Below are 20,325 nucleotides of genomic sequence, written 5' to 3'. Positions count from 1 at the left end.
TGGCCACGTTATTTTCACGTGTCTCGTGAAGCGTGTCGTGTCCACCTTCGCCGTCCCCAGTTGGTAGCTGGGAAGAAAATCAGGGGAAAAAATATTCTTCAGCAAACTGTTCTGTAAAGGTCTTTATCTTGAATGTTCAGAGTGAGAAATAATTGCATTCTAACAGCATTAAAGCTAAATTTAGGATTTTATTAAGTATGCAAATTTATGCAGATTTAATTAGATGAAGCCTCATTTACATAAATAAATGTGTATTTGTGAAAAAGATACTAAAATACTTGGAAGAATATCATTGATCAGCTGGCAATGGTTAATTGTACTATCTAGTGTTTTAAAAAAAATTCTCTTGCCTTGGGTTTTTCCTCAGTGAGCAGTTTTGCTTCAATGCAGTTCGTTCTACTCTTTTTTTTTTTTGGGACATGGTGTTTTCGGATTAGGTGCAATTTTAGGATTAGCGCACCGCTCAGACCACCAGATAGCTCTGGGAGAATCTGTGCAATAATACAGTTAAAATGAGATGTTAATCGTGTAAATATGTTCCTTCGGTGAAGGCTGTAAGCCATGCATTCATGCTGTAATCAGTGTAATCAGTGTCGAACACACTGCACACACACAGCTCCAGCAGGAAGAGTGTGTGGATGACATGTTTCAGTCCTGAGATTAACCTGCGTTTCTGCTTTTATTTCCACAGAATCCTCGAATTACATCCGTCAGCTAGAGACGAAAGTCCGGATTTTAGAGGATGATAACAAGCAGGTTTTCTCCCAGGTGAGAGATGACGTGCACATACACACACACACACACACACACACACACGCACACATACCCTCTCTATAATCCAGAACTTGCTATGCACTAGAGTTTTAGAATTATGGTATTGATTCAGTGTACAGTAGACCATCCTAATTGTGCAAAAATACATCCAATTAAACAAAGTTTTCACAAACATCTAGAAAATTTTAGATAATTAGATAATTCTTTTTGTATTAATAACTTCAACTCCAAGCGAGGCTGGTGAGGTTATAGCTGCTATGACTAGAGATTGTACCGATCCGATACCCAGGATCAGTTTCGGCCGAGATCAGCAAAAAATGGTGGAGTGGATATGGAAGAAAAAAGACAGAATTTGATCCGATCCTGTAACAAATAGAAAAGATTAGAATTGGATTTTTATTTAGAACGCTAATTGTTAACATATAAAGAAACTTGATTTTGTTTTTGTTAGGATTGAATTTTATTATATTTGCACTTTAAATATATAATTTTTGTGTGAAAACTGTGATTTTGTACAAGTCATGGTTTTAGCTATGTATTTTTTCCTTGGGGTAAAAAAAAAAGTGTTACACATTCGGAGGAAAAAAAACGCTATTCACCCTCTTCTGCATACATGAGCTCACAGACGCCCATGATTGGTTAGTGTCACTGTGATTGACAGGGGAGACAGTATGCCCCTCCCACCCTGAGAGCACGGCCATATTTGCTCTCTTGGACTCCTGGCCGCTGTGGGACGGCTGTGGCATCAACGGGATTCGAAACTCATACATTAACACATAAAGTGTTAACAGGAACTAAGTTGTTACAAGACGTTTCACCACATTTAAATGTAACATTAAGTGGATAAAAAGTACCATGTGTCCTTTGTCAATAAATGAAAAATTGTAATCATTGGCAAGTTGCTGTGGCATAAGAAGAATAACCCATTTCAGGACATGTTCATACAGGAAATTAATCAATTTCAGGGCATCATACCAACCGGTCATTGATTGTTTTCCTATAACAAGCAAGTCCCCCAAATCTTTTTTTTCCTTAAAAGATTATTTCACTATTAACATATTTGTACTATTTGCCCTTACTAGTTTTTTTTTTTTTGAAGGATTGGAAGGGAATGTAAAAAAAAAAAAAATTAAAGCAACAGTTGAGCCAACAAATGACACAATTGTTGTCAGTCAGCAAACATGTTTGGTGTCTGAAGTTTGCTTCTTAAATAAATTAAGAAAGAAAGATCAGTGTCTTTAAAATTACATGATATAGTATATTATTATTACCTCCATAAGCCTTTAAACTTTAAGCCATAATTGTTAGCTATGTTAGACTTGTAGCTTTGCTGCGTAAGTGTCTTGGCTGCCTTTGAGGTTGAGGGAAAATTGAAGGAATGTTTCTTTTTCTTTTTTTTATCACATTAAAAGAAAATGTGCCATCAGAAACACACTGCAGCGTGATGGACGACTCGGAGAAAAGGGTTTAATGGAAACTGTATGGATTCCAGAGTCCACTGGAACTGCAGTATGGCCTCAATTATCCAGCATGAACTGAGGAGAAAAAGAATTAACCCCCGATTCACTGTTGAATTCTCGATTCTGATTAATAAGGTGTTGATTAATTTACTAGAGCAGTCATGCTGACAGTAGTGTAGCTTCATATAACAGGGTTATATTAATGCACTCGGTCTAATATGTTTTTGTTTCTATGGTAACAGCTAAAACAAGGGCGATTTCTTTAAGGAGATGTTTATTTAACCTTTATGGAAGGAGTCTCCAGTGTCAGCACCCTGTAGCAGTAAAGCTGCAACTTTAAGTTTTCCAACATTCTTCAGGACTTTCTCAGCAACATGACAAGCTGCGATTTTTTTTTATTACCTTCAAGAGATAGAAAAAAAGAGTGGCTTGTGAGGGAACGACTGTTTATAGCTGCTATAACATAAGCGAGAACAGGAACAAACTTGTTTCACGGACATTCCACAGCCAAAAGTATGATGTGTCGTTCTTTAATAAATAAAAATAGTAATCGTTGGCAAATTACCGTGGTATAAGAGGAATAAAACTTTTGTGCCGTTATTGAAAAATTCTTTATTTTTCTATAACAACATGCCATCAAGTGTTGTATTGCTTACTCAATACAAAGAAGAAGATGCACTCTGAGAGCTGGAACATTTGAGTCACATCTCTTAGTCAGAAGTTCCAGGAAACACACTGCCGTTTGGCTAGAGCTGGAGACCAGTCGAGTCGAGTGAGTTAAGAAGCAGCCAGAACTAATAAAAAGGGAAGGATGATCACAATGCTCATGTGGAGCTGGAAAGGAAAAAAATACTTACAACACAGGGTTCACTGTTACAAAACACACTTACGCTGTCGTAGAACGAATAGAGAGATGTTTTCCAACCCAACAACAATCAGAGCAGGTTTGGGAAAAAGAGAGATGGACAGGATAATTACACACGTGTTATTACTGAGACACGAAATCCTCTGGCTCGTAAAAGGCAGATCAGATACAGATCATCTTCAAGTCTTCAGGGAGAATATTTCATTAGATAGATAACATCCAGTGCTAAATTGCTTTTGGAGCAGACACTATGGAGTCTCGCAAGGCATTAGAGGTCTGTTTGGAGATCCTCACGACGTCCTCCACATCCAAACAGATTAGCTGTGGACAGGTGAAGCCAGGATACGTCTCAGATTTTATGAAGCGTGACGAGACTCTTCTTCTCAGGTCCATAACTCATCGGCTTTTGTACTTTTAACCTTCCGCACTGACCGTTCTACTCGTATTGATGTGCAATGAGGTGACCGCTGAAGGGTCACGCTGTAAAACACTCTAGGGATTGACTAGTCGAGGTGATAAAAAAAAACAGTGACGCAGACGGTAAAGAAAGCAGGATAAATGTACTTCGTTTGTCTGAAAAATTTTCAGACTTGATGAAGCCAATTCTACATCCATCAGCACAGTGTATAAAACTGCACTAGGAAAAGTCTAATTTTTACTTTTTTTTTTTTTTTGCTTTAATGGAAAATGATCACTTTCATTTTTTTGTGTGACGTCTAGAAGTGTGCTCTCACCCTGTCCACTCCCTCAGTTATTTTTGTTAAAGCTAAATAAAAATTTAAATAAAATGATTGCACTGTGGCAGAGTGAATTCACACGTGACTAGCGCTGTGTGAAAGAGGCTTTCACACGTCAGAACATATCTAGAATGCTGCGTCCCAGATGCTGCTAGACATCACATCCGCATCCATCCAAGAAAGCCTGGTCATTGAGCTATAAGGAGGTTTTCTGTTGATGGACATGAGCTTCCATGCTGCGTGCTCTCAGTTCCAGACTTAAGCTCTGATTTCAGCTGAGCCACCAGGTCATCCACACGGGTGCATTTTTAAGAAGTGGTATTCTTTAAATAGTTTAATACTATACACAAATGTATTATTTTGCATATTTATTTATTAAAAAAGGATCAAAGCTAGAAATGTAATTTGTAGCCCGTGTATGGCTATTAATTAAACTGAGGTTTAACACATTCTTTGTTGCACTAATAGCCTAAAAATAGAGATGCTCTGAATCAGTTTTTCTTTTAACTATACAGGGTGTCTGAAAAGTCAGGATTCAGTGGGAATATGTTGAGCAAATATGTAGATCCGAATATATGTTGTGCAAAATCTGCAAAAACATGATGAGAAAATGCGTAGAGCATCAGGGTGAACATATAGAGCATGTGTTCTCATACAAAACGAAGTGTGTGTACTTTTACTCTGAAGAAAAGACAACTATCCAACCACTTTAAAAAAAAAAAAACTGGTCAACTAGTAAAAATTAATAGTCATGCAACCTGTAAAATGTCTACTAGTGGCCTCAGGGTGGCAATAATTCTGGAACCGATTGTGTATATAACTTTTAGGTTTTAATTAAAGATTTTATAGTACTGTATATATACAAATTGTAATACTGAGCCAAAGGTTTCTTCTTGAGGCGAGTGTGATGATTCAGAAATGGAGCTTGAAACGATGCTAAACTGCCGGCTATCAGCGTTCATTACTTGTTAGCTACGATTATTTGTTAGCTACATCATAGCTAGAATGAAAAACTGGAACAGTTTTCAGACAGCAAACATGTCTGGGGTGATTTTTTAAGCCGCAGATCGCTGCGTGTTGCAGTTAGGGGGCCAAGCACTGAGGAAATAAAGCGGTTTGGAGAAGACTGATTTTAGAGTTGCGATGTTCTTTCTTTTTTTTTTTTTTTTTTTTTTTTTTTCCCACAGCAGCCAGGATTCATCAATAATATCAATAATAATTCAGTTGGCTTAAGGAGGAGACTCTGCTCTTAATGATTCAGGCTTGAAGAGACTTGGAGGGCAGTTTATTGACTCGAGTGGCTTTATCCGGCTGTGATCAAATAGACAATAAGGAGATGGATGAGCTGAGACTCTTCTTCGGCCTTTTTTCAAAAAGTCATCCAAAGCTCATCCTGATGCTAGTCTTCCGTCTGTCACTGATACCTGAGCAAACAGAGAAAACGCAGAGTGTCGACTGGTGAACTTATGATTCAGTGCCAAAAGAATCATCAAAATGTTGGAGAAATATCACAAAATATCATCCACCTTTGATGCAAGCCTAACAAGCGAGAAGCTACAGTACATTTTAGGACATTTGCAAATGATCAAGGGAGAGCGCATTGCCGGTTTAGTAGCATTTGACCTGATTTAAGGGCATGAACACTCTTCAGTGCCAGTAACGCACAGAATACAGCAGTGTAGTGACTTTTCTTTTTTGGGACGAGCTAAAGAAAAATTGTGGATTTTACGTGCCACAGGCTTTCTGTAATAATAAAGAAAAATAAAGAAATGTATATAACAGACCAGCTTAATTATCACTGAGTTTTCAGCACTTTCCACTGAATAGTGGAAACATTTCACTTATATTTCTTCTGGAAAATGAAACGTCTTAAATCTTCATTTGCTTTCTGTTATTTGTTTCCTGCTGTCACCATTTTACTCCAAAACACTGAAGATGGGAAGAAGAAGACTGGAGGAAACTGGAAGCTAATATAGACAGATTATACGTTTGTTTTTGTCGTTTAAGAGCCATTGTTCCAAGCAGAAAGTTTATTTTTATACAGTTTATTAATACCAGCTTAAGGTTGTGCAATTAAGCAATGAATAAAACACTATGGGATGTGCTGCTATGGAAAAATAATCGACGACAAAGTGGAGTCCTGAAGTGTTTTATTGCTCTAGTGCCACAATTTGTCAACAATTACAATGTTTCATTTATTAAAGAATGACATAGCTTACTTTTTATCCATTTACAGTTACATTAAATGTCTGCAAAACAAGTTAATTCCTTTAATCATTTAGCAGCTCCAAACAGATGTTCTTTCGCTTTTTTCTCGTTTTTGGATGTTAATAAGACAAAAAAACGCAGCTTGTAATGTTACTGAGAAACCGCAAAACGTAACCTCGTCTGTCCTGAAGACTGATTGACTGTTACAAAGCGCTGACACTGGAGACTTTCACGGTGCTGTAGTACTGTATATGCATATTTCCAGATTTTTGCTGTTCTTGGTTAATTGTGGTACATGTTGTGTATCTGTTCCAGTCACTTTTTTTAATGTAAATATATTTGTGTTTTTGTCTTGTGTGTTTGTGTGTTTGTTAGGGGAATGTTGGTGATTTGAAGACGTTGAAGAAAGGCTTGTCGTTGTATCACTCCGAGTCCCAGCTCTCTGCGCTTTCCAAGCAGCAAGACGCCTTACAGAACGTACGTTTGGACTTTGCTCCAGGCAACTTTTTTTTTTTTTTTTTGCTTTTTGACCTCCACCGTCATCAAAATATTTCATACTGTATGTCAGGCATAAATCAACTTTTAAATATGCTTTTTTGTCATTCTAGTGACACCAAAAAATTAAAATGTGGAAGTTCTCTCCTATCAGTCATCAGCCTTTTGTCTGAAAGCCTCTGGAAAAAAATTACAAATTGTTTCAGCTTTCAGATGTTTTCCTGTCTCTGTGCAGGGGTTTGATCTCTGCAGGAGAGCTGTTGTTCAAGTACAAAGTGTCTCAGAGATCAGAGCCCGCCTGCTAACCTCCAGCTGACCTCCAGAAAGCAGGTTATTAAATTAACTCGGATCACCTAAGCCTGTAACTTCATAACTTCATATAAACAGGCGTATGCGCATCTCAGAGCACCTTGTTGTCATTTCTCTTCTTGACATTACTGCACTGGCTCCCGATTGATGCAGCTGTCTAAATATTCACCCTACTGCCAGGAGGTTGTGGGTTCCTGGCATTGGTCTTCCCTCTGGGTGGTCAGGATGGTCGTCCTTTCCACTTGAACAGCTCCTGAGGCCAAAGTTTATGAACCATAACACTCGTTTTTGCTTGTTAAACTTCCCATTACAGATTTATTCCCCTTTTTGCTGTTATAATAAGCTCCACTCTTCTGGGAAGGCTTTCTACTAGAGTTTGGAGCGTGCCTATGGGGATTTGAGTTCATTCAGCTACAAGTGTATTCGTGACATCAGGCGCTGATGTTGGTGAGGAGGTCTGGGATGCAGTCGGTGTTCCAGTTCATCCCAAAAGTGTTCAGTGGGGTTGAGGTCAGGGCTCTGTGCAGGACACTCAAGTTCTTCCACTCCAACCTTCACACACCATGTCTTCATGGAGCTGGCTTTGTGTACAGGGGCATTGTCATTTGTCATGCTGGAACACGTTTGGGCCTCTTAGTTCCAGTGAAGAGAAATTGTAATGCTACAGCATACAAAGACATTCTATACAATTGTGTGCTTCAGAATTTCTGCAACAGCTTGGTGAAGAACCACATGGGTGTGATGGTCAGGTGTCCACATACTTTTGGCCGTAAAGTATATATACTGAATTGAATAGTTAGTCCTCTCCTTCAAGCTTGTTTAGTTGGGCTCTAATCACCAAACCACCCATCAGCCATTACCCAGAGCATTGTGTCTTACCCCATTGGTGCTCATTAGCCCTTGTCGTTGTCTGTTAGTGGTGATTAAGTGTGTTGAATTTGGGTAAGTGGAACGTGGGTGAAAGAGTTCTCTGATTGGCTGATAGGATTTTTTTAAGTACATACGCAATGTTTCTCCATTACATCAACCAGAAGACTTGACAACCAAGTCATTTTGTAATGTAGTATGCAACTAGCAGGTACAGAATGATGCATGGTTTGCATATTTTATAGAAAACAATGATGGCACCATTTCAGTTTCAGAGGTTTTTTTTTTTTCCAGCAATATCTGACTACAGACTACTGCCCTCTGCTGTTCTGGAGAGTTATTTAATTTCAAGACTGAAGCCATACATTCATGCTAACAGTCAGCTGCTGTTTTTGTGGCATGAGTTCAACTTCTCACTAAAGACGTGAGGCAACCAAACAGGATTGTGAGTCATCCTTGATTGACGTCGGCTTGTCGTGTCACGTCCCTTTGACGTTCTCTGAGCCTGCGGTGGCGTGATGCTTCTCAAAGGAAATACGTGTTAGCCTTCATGCTTCCTGGATTGGCTGCTGTACAATGATAGGGAAAAAGAATAATTAATTGTGTTTAAACAGATTTTTTTTTTTTTTTTGAGCTCTTCAAACCCAGACAGTTTTGACAGTCTCATGCTAGCTTGGTCCTTTCCAAGTGACACTAACCTGCACCACTGTGTAAACATCTCTCAGACTTGAGTAAAAACTCACAGCAATAAAATGTCTGCGCATGAGATTATTTAGTGTTTCGTGCTTTTCATGCCTCCATCCTCCATCCGCTGCTGCACACGGCTTAACGAGACGGAGCATGAAATGAACATTTCTTTATTTAGACCGTCTTCCTCTCTCCTTCATCACCGCCCACTCCATCTCTCTCTCTCTCTTTCTTCTTCTCTCTCTCTCTCTCCCCCCATCTCTCTCTCCCCATCTCTCTCTTGCTTTGTTTCTTTCCCTGAGGTACTTTTCTTTATCCTCCGCCTCTTCTCCTTAGAAAAAAGGTCACGATCAGCCCTGTGGATGTTAACCCCCTCCCCGTAACCCTCCAGCTTTAGCTAATCAGAGCGCTCATTGGGCGTGACAGGCTAAATCAGAGCTCTCGGCCTAGTTCTGTACATCGGCAGCTTCTTCACGTAGGAGAACTCAATTAGAAAACATGGTGGGTTTCATCTAGAGATTTTAAACTGCTGTTTTAATCGAGAGAGAGAAGAGCCTTTCTCAGTCATCTTCACACTGTCACAAACACAGAGGCATGACAATGCTGCTAAATCCACCTTTTTCAAAGTTATTACAGTCAGTGTATTTTTATTTATTTAGTTATTTATTTAGATTTGACTGGTCACCTGAATGTAATGGGTTTAACAAGTATGTTTATGAGTTTAATAAAAATGTGTTCTGTAACTGGGGATTTAGAAATAAAAACCTTCCTTCTGACTTTCCTTCCTTCCTTCCTTCCTTCCTTCCTGCCAACTTTCCTTCCTTCCTTCCTTATGAGGCTTTGTCTATAGATTACACAGATGATATTGTTGCAGTTCCATTATAAAGACATATTTGTAATCGTTTATTTATCTCGTAGCTTCATTGCTATGACACTGAGTGCAGTCAGGAACTTCATCTTGGTGAGTTAAGATCGGCCATCTCCACTTCCTCCACAAACACGTCCTGCACGACGCCAAAGACGTTGTGTTTATCACCTGAGGCTTAATCTGCCATACTGGATTTGCTGTGCAGAGCTCTTGGTCGCTCTTAACAGCGGATTATAGCCACCAAGGTTTTTTTATTCCCCTATAAGCCTGTTGAAGACGGAAGTGGCTCAAAGGTCAGACTCTTCCAGGTTTATCTGGCACTTAAAGCACTGCCTGGTCATCTTAGGAGTGTTTGTTTTGCGAAGATTTACACACATGTTTGTTTTAGTTTGTGTGTAGCATCTCACTCGACAGTGTTTAAATGGTTAATGCATCATTTAGGCTTCAAGACTGTAAAGTTGAACCTGGGAGCCCTTCCAAACCAAATGGAGGCTTTCAAATGAATGATTAGGATCTGATTCAGGTGGAATTATGGAAATTTTCTTCTTCTGCCATGTGTGTGTGTGTGTGTGTGTGTCTGTGTGTGTGTGGATTGTGATGGTACATCACATGACTGATGGAGATGATGATGTTTCCAGAGACGCTCAGCTGGCCGAAAGCTCCAAACACTAACGCTGTGTAATTAAACGTTCCCTCTGCGTCACTCTCACACGTGTTCCCCATGGCACAACTCCAGATGTGGACACAGCAGCACCACAGGATGATTACTTAATCCTCTCACCATTATTATGGGTGCATTTCAGTAAGATAGTGTAAACTTCAGTGTGCTTGTTTAGTCTTATGAGCCTGAAAACTCTTAAATATAGGAGACTACACAACTGCATATTCATGCCCTCTTACGTCCTGTACTAACAAAAGACAGATCTCACCCTCAAGAACGACGGCATCTAGCGAGCGAGGAATGTTTTGGTTTGGCCCAGTGGAGTGGATTTGAGTGTGGTGTCTGTTTCTAAAAAAATTTGCCATGACTGACAGAAAAAAGATCCAAGATGTAACTTTAAGCCTCAGATAGAAATGAGGCAGTTAAAGCTAAACCTTAAACTGCAAATGCAAATGAATGTGGTCCTGTCAATATCCTAATTGGATAACTTTACTATCCAAGTTTAAATTGGGGCGTATTATAGCATGACCTCTTGAGCGTAAATTTACTTCAGTATAGTGGAGTGTATTTGAGTGGTGTGTAGTAGATTTGCTAAAATATTGTGGGATGTATTTGACCGTGGACCCAGATAGTAAATTTACTCTAGTGTGATGATAATATAATGTATTTGAGTATGACCCCTGGAGTGTATATTTCCTCTAATATTGATAAGTGTTTTAAGTGTTGCCCCTGCAGTGTACATCTTCTGTAGTATAATGAAGTATATTTGAAAGTAGCCCCTAGGTAGAAAATCTAATGTACTATAGTGAGGTAGAGTGTATTTGAGTGTAGCCTCTGTATAGTGAATTTACTAAAGTATAGTGGAATGTATTTGAATGTGGCCCCTGGATATTAAACTTACTTTACTGTAGTATAGTGGAGTATATTTGAGTGTGGCCTCTGGATTTAAATTTACGCTACTGTAGTATAGTCAAGTGTTTTTAAAGTGTGGCTCCTGGATGTTAAACTTGCTCTGCTATAGTATAGTGGAGTGTATTTGAGTGTGGCCTCTGGATTGTAAATTTTTTCTACTGTAGTAAAGTGGAGTATATTTGAGTGTGGCCTGTGGGTAGTAAATTTACTCTACAGTAGTATAGTAGAGTAATATAGTTTAGTGTAGTGAGTGTATTTTATGTGTGGTCCTGGATTATGAGTGTTAAGCGTTATTTGAGCTTGGCTTCTGCCTGTTGAATTTTGATGATTGGCTCCTGGATGGTAAATTGTAGTTTGGTTTAGTGCGTTCGACAGTAGCAGTCATTTTCATCAGATGGTATTGGAACATGGCCTCTAAGTGGTGAGTTGCCCCAGGCCGTAAATTTCAATGAAGGGACTTCATCCTTGGTAGTGAATGTGATCAGCCTCGTGCCTGTGGGCGTACCCATATCAGTAGTGTGTGAAATGCCCACAGTTTCAGCCCAATGTGAGTGTTCTGGCGACTGTAAATGAGCAGCGCAGGCTGAAAGCAAGGAGCTGCTCTTGTTCAGTGCTCTGCTCGCAGCCCCCACTGCTGGAATGCGGCTCAATTGTTGTGGATTTAACGCTAGAACGAAACTCAAAAGGCTGTGTCTAAACAGGGCCTCGCCAGGCCTAACCCACTAAAAGAACTCATTGTTGATGCGCTCGGTGCTCGCGAGGGCGGCACTGGCAGTGATGAGCTCTGAGACGGTTTAACCCTTCAGAAAAACAGGCCTGACTTATTCCAAAAACACACATCCTCTCCGATAACATGACTGTAAAACTAGCAGTCATCACTCAGTGTGTGTTTGTCTCCACAGGGCACTGCTCGACTCCCGGGTGGAGATCTGCCCTCGCCCATCACCCCCTACATGACGTCCTCTCAGAAACCCGAAGCTCTGGTTCATGCCATGAAGGTAAATTCTACATGCGTAAGACTGTTTAACTCATACACACTTCACAGGAAGTTCATTTTAACACATGCTCATATATTCTCCAACATTGCTAATGCAGATTCAGAATTAAGTCTTTGCATGCACAGTTGCATGTAATCCAACCCAAATTTATGTGCATATAAGAAGTGGCATATAATGTCAGTGTTTCATCGGGAACAACAACAACAAGCTTGTGTGTCCTGTCAGCATGTTAGCCAATTTTAAATGTCCTTGCTTGTGTTTTTTTTAAATGTCTATCTCAGCAAAATCCTTCAAATGTCATTATTAAACTAAACAGAAGACGAGAAGAATAATTTGTCATGCGTATTTCTGCCTCATAATATTAGTTCCCATACAACCTCCCAATTTTTATAATATAATTACTGAATTATTACATGAACATTTTATCTGGCTTTGGTTTCTCTATTTTAATTTTGGTGTATACATGAAGGTTTTCTTATTGCTAATTAACATTATGCCGAGTGCACTCTACACAACTTTAAAAATCTCAGAATCGCTGCCACCTTGCACAGTACACGACTTGAATTGTTTGCGATCAGTTGTTTGGCGAACACGTCGCAATCACTTGCAGATGAGGCTCACACGCTACCTGAGATCGATCCCAGCTGTAGCGTGAAATCCCACTTCCTCACAAAAGTAAATGCAAGAGCTGTTTATCGTGTGAACTTTGTCACTATTTTGTACGTAAATTTGGAGGAAGGATTGTCTGTTCTGCAAAGAGAATCGGAGGTATTGTGCAAAAAAGCTATGTTTTTATTTTTGCTGTTTCTAACAACCACCTGCCAAATAATTTCTTTTAGAAGCATTATTATTGTGCTTGCATTTTGCCCTCGCCCTCACCCAGATGATGGATCTGATTCAAGGATCTGCTGCATTCCGAATAATTGCTTGTGAATAATGTATATGTAAATAAAATATGTGGTCAGTAGTCTACTATGTGACTCAGCGCTGGTAAATTTTAGTCAGAGCTAGCTTAAAGAACACCTGTAAGACTCGTTTCCAAATGATCACATATTACAATTTAATCTTGAATGAGTTTGAAGTTAAGCTACAAGTTAATCTGTGAAAAAACACAGATTCCATAACAAACAGCTGCGATGCACTGACTTGAACGAGAAAAGTATTTTAATGATAGATTAGTAGAGATACACTACATGTTACGAAAAGAAAACAATAAAGCATATGTTTGTCTCATTATCTATTCAATAAAATAGTTACGCTATGTACAACCTCTTTGATGTAACAGGGATAACACTATTACCTTGCTTTTCTTTGGCTATGGGAATATTTGAACATATAGAATACATTAAAAAAACGAAATAATGTAATGTTTTAATTTGAAAGGAACAACGCTTTTACACTGTGCTGTGATGTACATGTGTAAAGTGGAGCGGTTCAGATAGCGACACACAGATGGAGGTTTAAATCAGGCTTTGGTCCAATGATGCCCCCAATCTTACGCTTTTTCTTCCCCGTTTCTTTCAGGTATTGGAGGTCCACGAGAACCTGGATAGACAGATTCCTGAGGACTACGAGGAGGATCTCAGTGAGAAAGAGAAAGCTATCGTGAGGGAAATGTGTAATGTAAGTCCAAACACTACAGGTGGTGAACCTGGATTAGTACTTTTGCCTCTTGTGTCATAAAGCAGCATGTACAAATCCCTGTTCCTTATTTGGTCTTTTCTCCTATACTATCACACCTGATTTAGCTCATCAACTCCTTAACAAGACCTTCATAAGGTGCATTGTGGGCTTACCTCCACACAACAAGTGGGAACACACTGCTCTCATGCTTATGCATTTATATAATCAGGAGCAGGCCATACTAGAGAATTTGTTTTCCTGTTAAATTTGCCCTGGCTTTGATTGAGGACAGTGTTTCAGTGACCCCACTGGCAGGACCTGGTTTTCACGCTGTTTTATTAGAGGCCTCAGTAAAAAAAAAAAAAAAAGGGTCTCTGTGGAGTTTATAGTGCAGCCGTCAGAGTAATTAAAATAACTTTAGCGCTGAGAACAATGTGGGTCTATTGGGCTCCTCTGAGCTGTGGAGAACTGCAGAGCAGAACAAGAACAAACAGAGCAGGGCAGTTTGGATAAGAACAGAGTGGGGCAGATTGGATAAGAACAGCATGGGGCAGAGCATTGCACAACTGTGTCTCTGCCAAGACGAGGCCCTCCATCAGAAAGGGAAATCAGAGAAGTAACCACAAAGACAAGGGTAACTCTCAACATGATGCTACCACCACCATGCTTCGCTGCAGGGGTTGGTGTTGATGAGCAGTTTTGGGTTTCTGCCAAATGTAAAGCTTTGTACTACAGCCAAAAAGTTCATATTGGTCTCATCAGACCAGAGAACCTTTTCCCACATGTTTGCTGAGTTTCCAACATGTCTTCTGGCAAGCTTCAAATAGGGTTTCATATGACTTGCCACTTTTTGTGGAGTGTCCAGCCTATGGTTGTCCTTTGAACCGCTTCTTTTAGGGTATTGGATTGCTATTGGCTCAGAGTTACCCTTGGTTTCACAGCAATGGAGGCTTTTTTTTTTTTTTCCCCTAAACTTATTGATTTTATAAATTCCCACCAATTAAGTCCATTTCACTTCCATGTTGTAAAACTGCAAAATATGGAAAAGGTCAAGGAGGGCGAATATTTATGCAAGGCACAGTATTTTATTTATTTATTTTTTTAAACCTTCTAACCCAGAGTGGGACTGATTAGGGCAGATTGGGGCAGGTTTAGTAAGAGGGGCCTCTTCTTAAACCCATGGGACTGGCGTGGACTGTGGGACCTGCAGAGCCGTGTAGTTCCCTCACGGATAAGTGTGCACTCGAGGCCCTGTCGCCTGTCAAGGGCACAATCACAGAGATGACACACAGCTACAATGGGTCCTTTCTTCTCTCCACATACACTGAATCAACCCCCGCCGCCTACTCCACTGTCTCTGCAACAAAAGCAGTGTGTAACACCTCCCTCTTTCTCTTTCTCTTTTTTCCCTCTCTGTTTCTTTTACTCTGTGTTCAGGTGGTGTGGCGTAAGCTCGGTGATGCAGCAGGCTCCAAGCCGTCCATCCGGCAGCATCTCTCTGGAAACCAGTTTAAAGCCCCGATGTAGCTCCAGCCTCGATCAGCACACACCAACACGCCAGTCCGTCCAGAACCAGCGCAACTTCAGAGCACTTCAGAAAGCAATCAGAGTACAAACCTGCACTCCTATGGCTCCATGCCGGCAGCCATGTTTTAGCGTACATTAGGGTCCATGCAGTCAGCACAAGCTGACTTAACACGCTGATTTTTTTTTTGTCCACTCATCTAAACAGGATTTAAGGCAGCTAGTGGTATCCATTACCTAATGGACATTGAGACTGGTTTTAGTTAGAAATCCTGACTTTACACTCCACCAGCAATGGAGCTGGTTCACTCAGTCGTAAATGATCCTAAAGCATTAAGACCTACTTCAGGAGAATAAACCATCATGAAGGACGGATGCGAAACGAGATGTAGCAATCTACCCTCTGTTCCTCCTTTCTCTAGAGAGGTTTACACAAGTACACGCCAGGATTGCTTCACTCCTTTTCGTCTGCTTCCATTTTTATGTATTTCCCCAAGATATAAACACTTGGTGTTAGAAAGAAACCAGTCAGTGTTTTCTTAACCCAAATAGACGTCCAGCATATGAAAAACAGCCCTCTTTGGCTGTTGAGGACAAATTATGGGCGATTATTTTCATTAGGACGAACTCCATCTCAGTGTCATACAGTGTCTCACTTTTAAGGCATTTTATTTTAGACCAATTTGACAATCGTTTGTAAATGATAAACTATTAAAATCCTAAAGCTATATGACCTTATGCAGTTAGTCCCTTTAACACCGGGTAAGGTAGCTTAGCATTGGCTAATTATGTGGTCTTGAGTAAAAGCACTCCTGTACTAATGAAGCTTTAGATCCAGCACAGACGTCTGAACCGGGGTTTGTTACTGAATTCTGTCTCAGCAAAACAGTACGAAGTCTTAATGTTGTCTGAAAACACGTAGCTGAGTTGTTTACGTTGTGAGACTAGCCGTACGTTCACACTAACAAACAACAAAACGACAAAGAAACCGTTCATTTTTGATCAAGCGACATTTGCATTGAGATTTTATCAATTCTATACAAAGTAAGTATGACGTGGTTATGTGACAAATCCAAACGATTGGTTCAAATGATTCCTCATCCTTGTGGTGTAACGTTTCTTAAAACTTATAAACGCTATATCCTGAACTCTAATTAAATGTTTAGAGAGACATTACGAAGAAACATAAAGCTTGGAAGGAAGTAGCAGAAAACGTTGGTGTCTCTGATGAGTACGTAGCTAGCACTGAATACACAGCTAGTTCGAGCCCAGGCACGTAGCGTAAATCAAGTAACCAGTTTTCACACTGATTAATGTGTTATTTCATTTGTGTTAATCAGGTTAGCTTTAGAAGCTAAATATAGCTACTACTGTTTCTCATTGGAACTAAAACAAACAAACTCAAAAAAGAGGCAATGCCCACAAGAGACAAACTACAAGCGACACACAGTACTAGTGTGAACGTAAGGTTAGGACTGGTTTATGAGATCTCTAGACAAACGTTCTGTCGTACATGTACATGAGATTCAGCAGAGTCAGGTATGAAATTTTGTGTAGATGAGGAAATTTGTGCTGTTTAAAGGTGCGGTTTGTAATTTGCTAGAGTTTCTATTATATGTAATCATATTTCAACGATATGAAAACTGTGTTTGAAATATGAAAATATTGATTCGCATTGGATCTCTTTGTTTTTTTTTTTATTTCAGGTTTTAATTTACACTTTTCTGGCCCTGAAATAGGCTCCGCCCCAAGTGGAACGGAGCTACTCAGGCCAGATTATGCCCATTTTCTGTAAAAAGGAAACTATTGATGTATTTGTTGTTTTACCCAAGCAGGTGTGTTGATTGTAAAGTTTTGATTGCAGAGCTCTAAAAATGACAAACTGCACCTTTAACATCTTCACTGCGTATGGAAGACTCGGTACTGCCACAAAAGATATTTGCTGCATTTGTGCAAAGCTCTAACCAGAATGTTTAAAGTCTCAATGATGTAACTGTAAAGTCTCAATGATATTTTTCCTTGCTCTGATTTTTCAAGATTTTTCTCTCGCAGAAGATAACGAGTAACGTGTGAGGATTTCACTTCCGGCAGCTCAGGGACTTTTGCTCATTGCCGTCGTCATGACAAGAACGAGTGCGGAGACAGTGAAGAGAACGTCTCATAGTCACATGACTAACCTTAATTCCATCAGAACGTCAGATCTTTCTGAATATTTGTGTATTTTTTTACACAAATATGGAGAAATGTGAATGTAGCATAGCGCTGTGTTACAAATATGAACAAAACACCAATATATATCATTAGCATCAGCCTTCAGAGAGGAGGTTTTCTACTTAAAGCTTTAAACGACTGGCTGTAAATTTAGAAAAGTATACATTGGGTATAAATAAAATCAAATCTAGAGTGTGCCTCATGAATAAGTCCTTCAATACACAGATGTAGACACCAAGTAAGGAATAAAACACTTCGGGGCATGCTGTTATAGGAAAATAATCAACTTTCAGGTGATGTAATGTGGCTACTACCCTGAAGTTATTTTCCTACAACAGCATGCCTTGAAGTGTACAGAAATGTACAACTTTTATTTATTAAAGAACTACATGTTGTACTTTTTATCCGTTTATCGTTACATTTAATATTTTGGGAAAAATTAGCTCCGGTTCTCACTTACATTATAGCAGCTATAAACAGTCCCTTCACCAGCCTCTTTTTTTCCACTAAGACAAAAAAAAGCAGCTTGTCATGTTCTCGAGAAACCAGAGCTCCTCCGTCCTGAAAACCTACTGACACTGGAGACTCCTTCCTCGAATGTTAAACAAACATCTCCTTACAGAATCATATCAATGATTACATATTTTTAAGTCTTTTTTTTTTTTGCCAGTTTACGCACAGCGTCCACGATGCAAGTCCCTTCGTAAGCTGTTACTATAGAAACCATAACGCATCAACACCTTCTAACCAATCAGAATCCAGAATTTATCAGCGCCTTGGGTTTATCGTTATCTGTAGCATGATGAGTGACTGAAATAAATTAAAACAGCTTTTGGCTGGCAGTGTAGCGTCCAAAATATCCCAGAATTCTGTGTTTGGAGCCCCGAAGGAAAGAGTTTGACGTGAATGAGTCGGACGTTTCTGGAACATCAGCAGCTCTCTGGCTCACAAACACACACACACACACACACACAGTAAGAGCACATGAGCAAGGAGGAAAGGAAGCATGAGCAAAGTTCTTAATTGAAGTACAATAATTCGAGAAGCCATAATAATTTTTTTGTATTTTTAATTACTTCAGAGAGAAAAGGTTTTGCAAAGTCAGAAATTTCAGATTCTCCTTGTTGTAAAAGCACTTTATCGGTGCTGCTCTGATATAAAGTCAGATGAATTTTGTTGGTTTCTTCTTGAGCCAAGATGCAGCAGGTGGCTTTTGGCAGTCTTGTGTGAGTGTGTGTTTTAATTTTTTTTTTTTTTTTATGTCTGGGATGTGACTGAACAAAAACGAGCAGCAATCATTTGAAAGATTAAAAAAAAATAGTTTCTATTTTGATATTTCTATGAAAAATGAAAGGATGCTCTAAAAGATGAGCGGTCAACATTTGAACTATTTTTTGGGGGGGAGGAAAAAGTGTCCTTCCTGTCCAAGTAGTCTAAACTACTGACTCTTTTTTTTAATATTTGTTAATTTGAAAACACAAAAGAAAAAAAAAATCCATGAATCCCAGACTGCTATTTTCCTAACCTTGCTTTCAAATGCACTGCTTCGTTTGTGAGCGAGGAGGTGATGTGATGATGTGAAGATCTCTAACTCGAGTCTGTGTTTGTGCCACCTGAGCAAACTGTTGTAGGAGATCTCGCTGTGTAAATACCTCTTTCCTGTAGAATATCTGTAACTAGCATGCCTTTATTATTATTATTATAATTTTTTTTCATAAGAACTGTGCTGTAGGTTTCATTTAGGAAATGAAAAGCCGTCGAGATGAAACTCAGTGCACTTCCTGTAGATGATTGAAAATAAAATGTACACTCTTTGTAAAGCTGTGTCTGAACATTTACTGAAGTTTAGAGAAGGGTAAAGGCAGAGGAAGGTTGTGGGCTCAAATCCCAGGACTGAATGAAATGAACATGTAATTACAGAAAAAAAAAATGTAATGGCGCCCCCTGCTGGAGATTTTTAAACAGTACTCAAGGCCAATATTTTAGTAATTATACTATAAAGTATATACGTGTACAGTATGTGTGTGTGTGCGTGTGTATGAATACACACACATAACAGCAGAATTTAATATTAAAATTAAAATAGCAATTTAAAATAAGGTTCTTGTTTTCTATGCATTTATCATCATTATTATTATTATTATTATTATTATTATTATTATTATTATTATTATTAACTGAAGCAAACCCCAAAGGGGAAAAAGTTACAGAAATCAGCATTTAAATGTCATTAAACCAAATAAAATTGAAAATACAAACTAAATGGAAAAGAATGCATTTTATGTATCTATTTATTTATTTATTTTATTTATCGTAGTCATATTTAGACCTAAATTCTAATGAATAAATTAAACATTCAACACATTGGAAATGTCTTTACCTTATTCTATTTTTAATGAGCTAATTATTGTTTATTTATTTAATTTATAAATAAAGAAGCAATTGCTTTGTTTATATTTAATAATAAATTATTATTATTATTATTATTATTATTATTATTATTATTATTTATATTGCACTTTAAAATGAAAACAGCGGAATGCTTAAAGCTTTTTATGTTATGAAAATAAAAAAGTAACTGTAAGTAGATAAAAGTCACTAAAAAACCTGAAAAGTTAAACTAATTAAAGAAAGAATGCACTTCTTCACACTCACCTGTTCTACCATTTTGGAGTCAAGCCAATATCTATTCATTCTACTTTTAATTACCTAAATATTATTTTTATTTATTTATTTATTTATTTATTTAACTAGCTAATTAAAATTCTTAAGCATGGTACCCCTACATATACAGTTTAATATTGTTTTAAACTTAAAATCTATATTTATGAAATAAACTTACATAAACTTATTTAAACTTATATAAATATAAATACAATATAAAGTAACTTTTTTCTTTAAAAGAAAAGCTCAGTGAGGTAAAGAGGCAAAAAGCAGCATATAAACAGTGGTGAGATAATCTACTTATTAAAATTAACTTAATTATTTTAATTATTCACATTGTACAGAACACTGAACATGACACAGGTCAGAGTGTGGCGTTTATTCCTGCAGATCTCACACTCTTCACACTGCATTATCTCCTTTTATGGTCACCGGAGCGCGCTAACGTAAACTTAAAAGCGT

General features: G+C 38.6%; 1 protein-coding gene across 1 annotated transcript in view; it reads left to right on the top strand.

Moving 5' to 3' along the window:
* The window catches only part of ccdc85ca (coiled-coil domain containing 85C, a), a 51,533-nt gene extending 32,514 nt beyond the window's left edge, over nucleotides 1-19,019 (top strand). The window contains exons 3-7 of the mRNA XM_026926508.3: nucleotides 692-768; nucleotides 6,420-6,521; nucleotides 11,746-11,841; nucleotides 13,366-13,464; nucleotides 14,902-19,019. Of these exons, the coding sequence (XP_026782309.1) occupies nucleotides 692-768; nucleotides 6,420-6,521; nucleotides 11,746-11,841; nucleotides 13,366-13,464; nucleotides 14,902-14,991 (464 nt within the window). The 3' untranslated portion in view covers nucleotides 14,992-19,019. The remainder of the gene's footprint in view (nucleotides 1-691; nucleotides 769-6,419; nucleotides 6,522-11,745; nucleotides 11,842-13,365; nucleotides 13,465-14,901) is intronic.
* Nucleotides 19,020-20,325: the final 1,306 nt, after the last annotated feature.

This window comes from Pangasianodon hypophthalmus, chromosome 10, assembly GCF_027358585.1.
Source record: "Pangasianodon hypophthalmus isolate fPanHyp1 chromosome 10, fPanHyp1.pri, whole genome shotgun sequence".
Classification (NCBI taxonomy): Eukaryota; Metazoa; Chordata; class Actinopteri; order Siluriformes; family Pangasiidae; genus Pangasianodon; species Pangasianodon hypophthalmus.
Note: the sequence above shows the minus strand (reverse complement) of the source record. Positions and strands in the feature narration are given on the sequence as shown.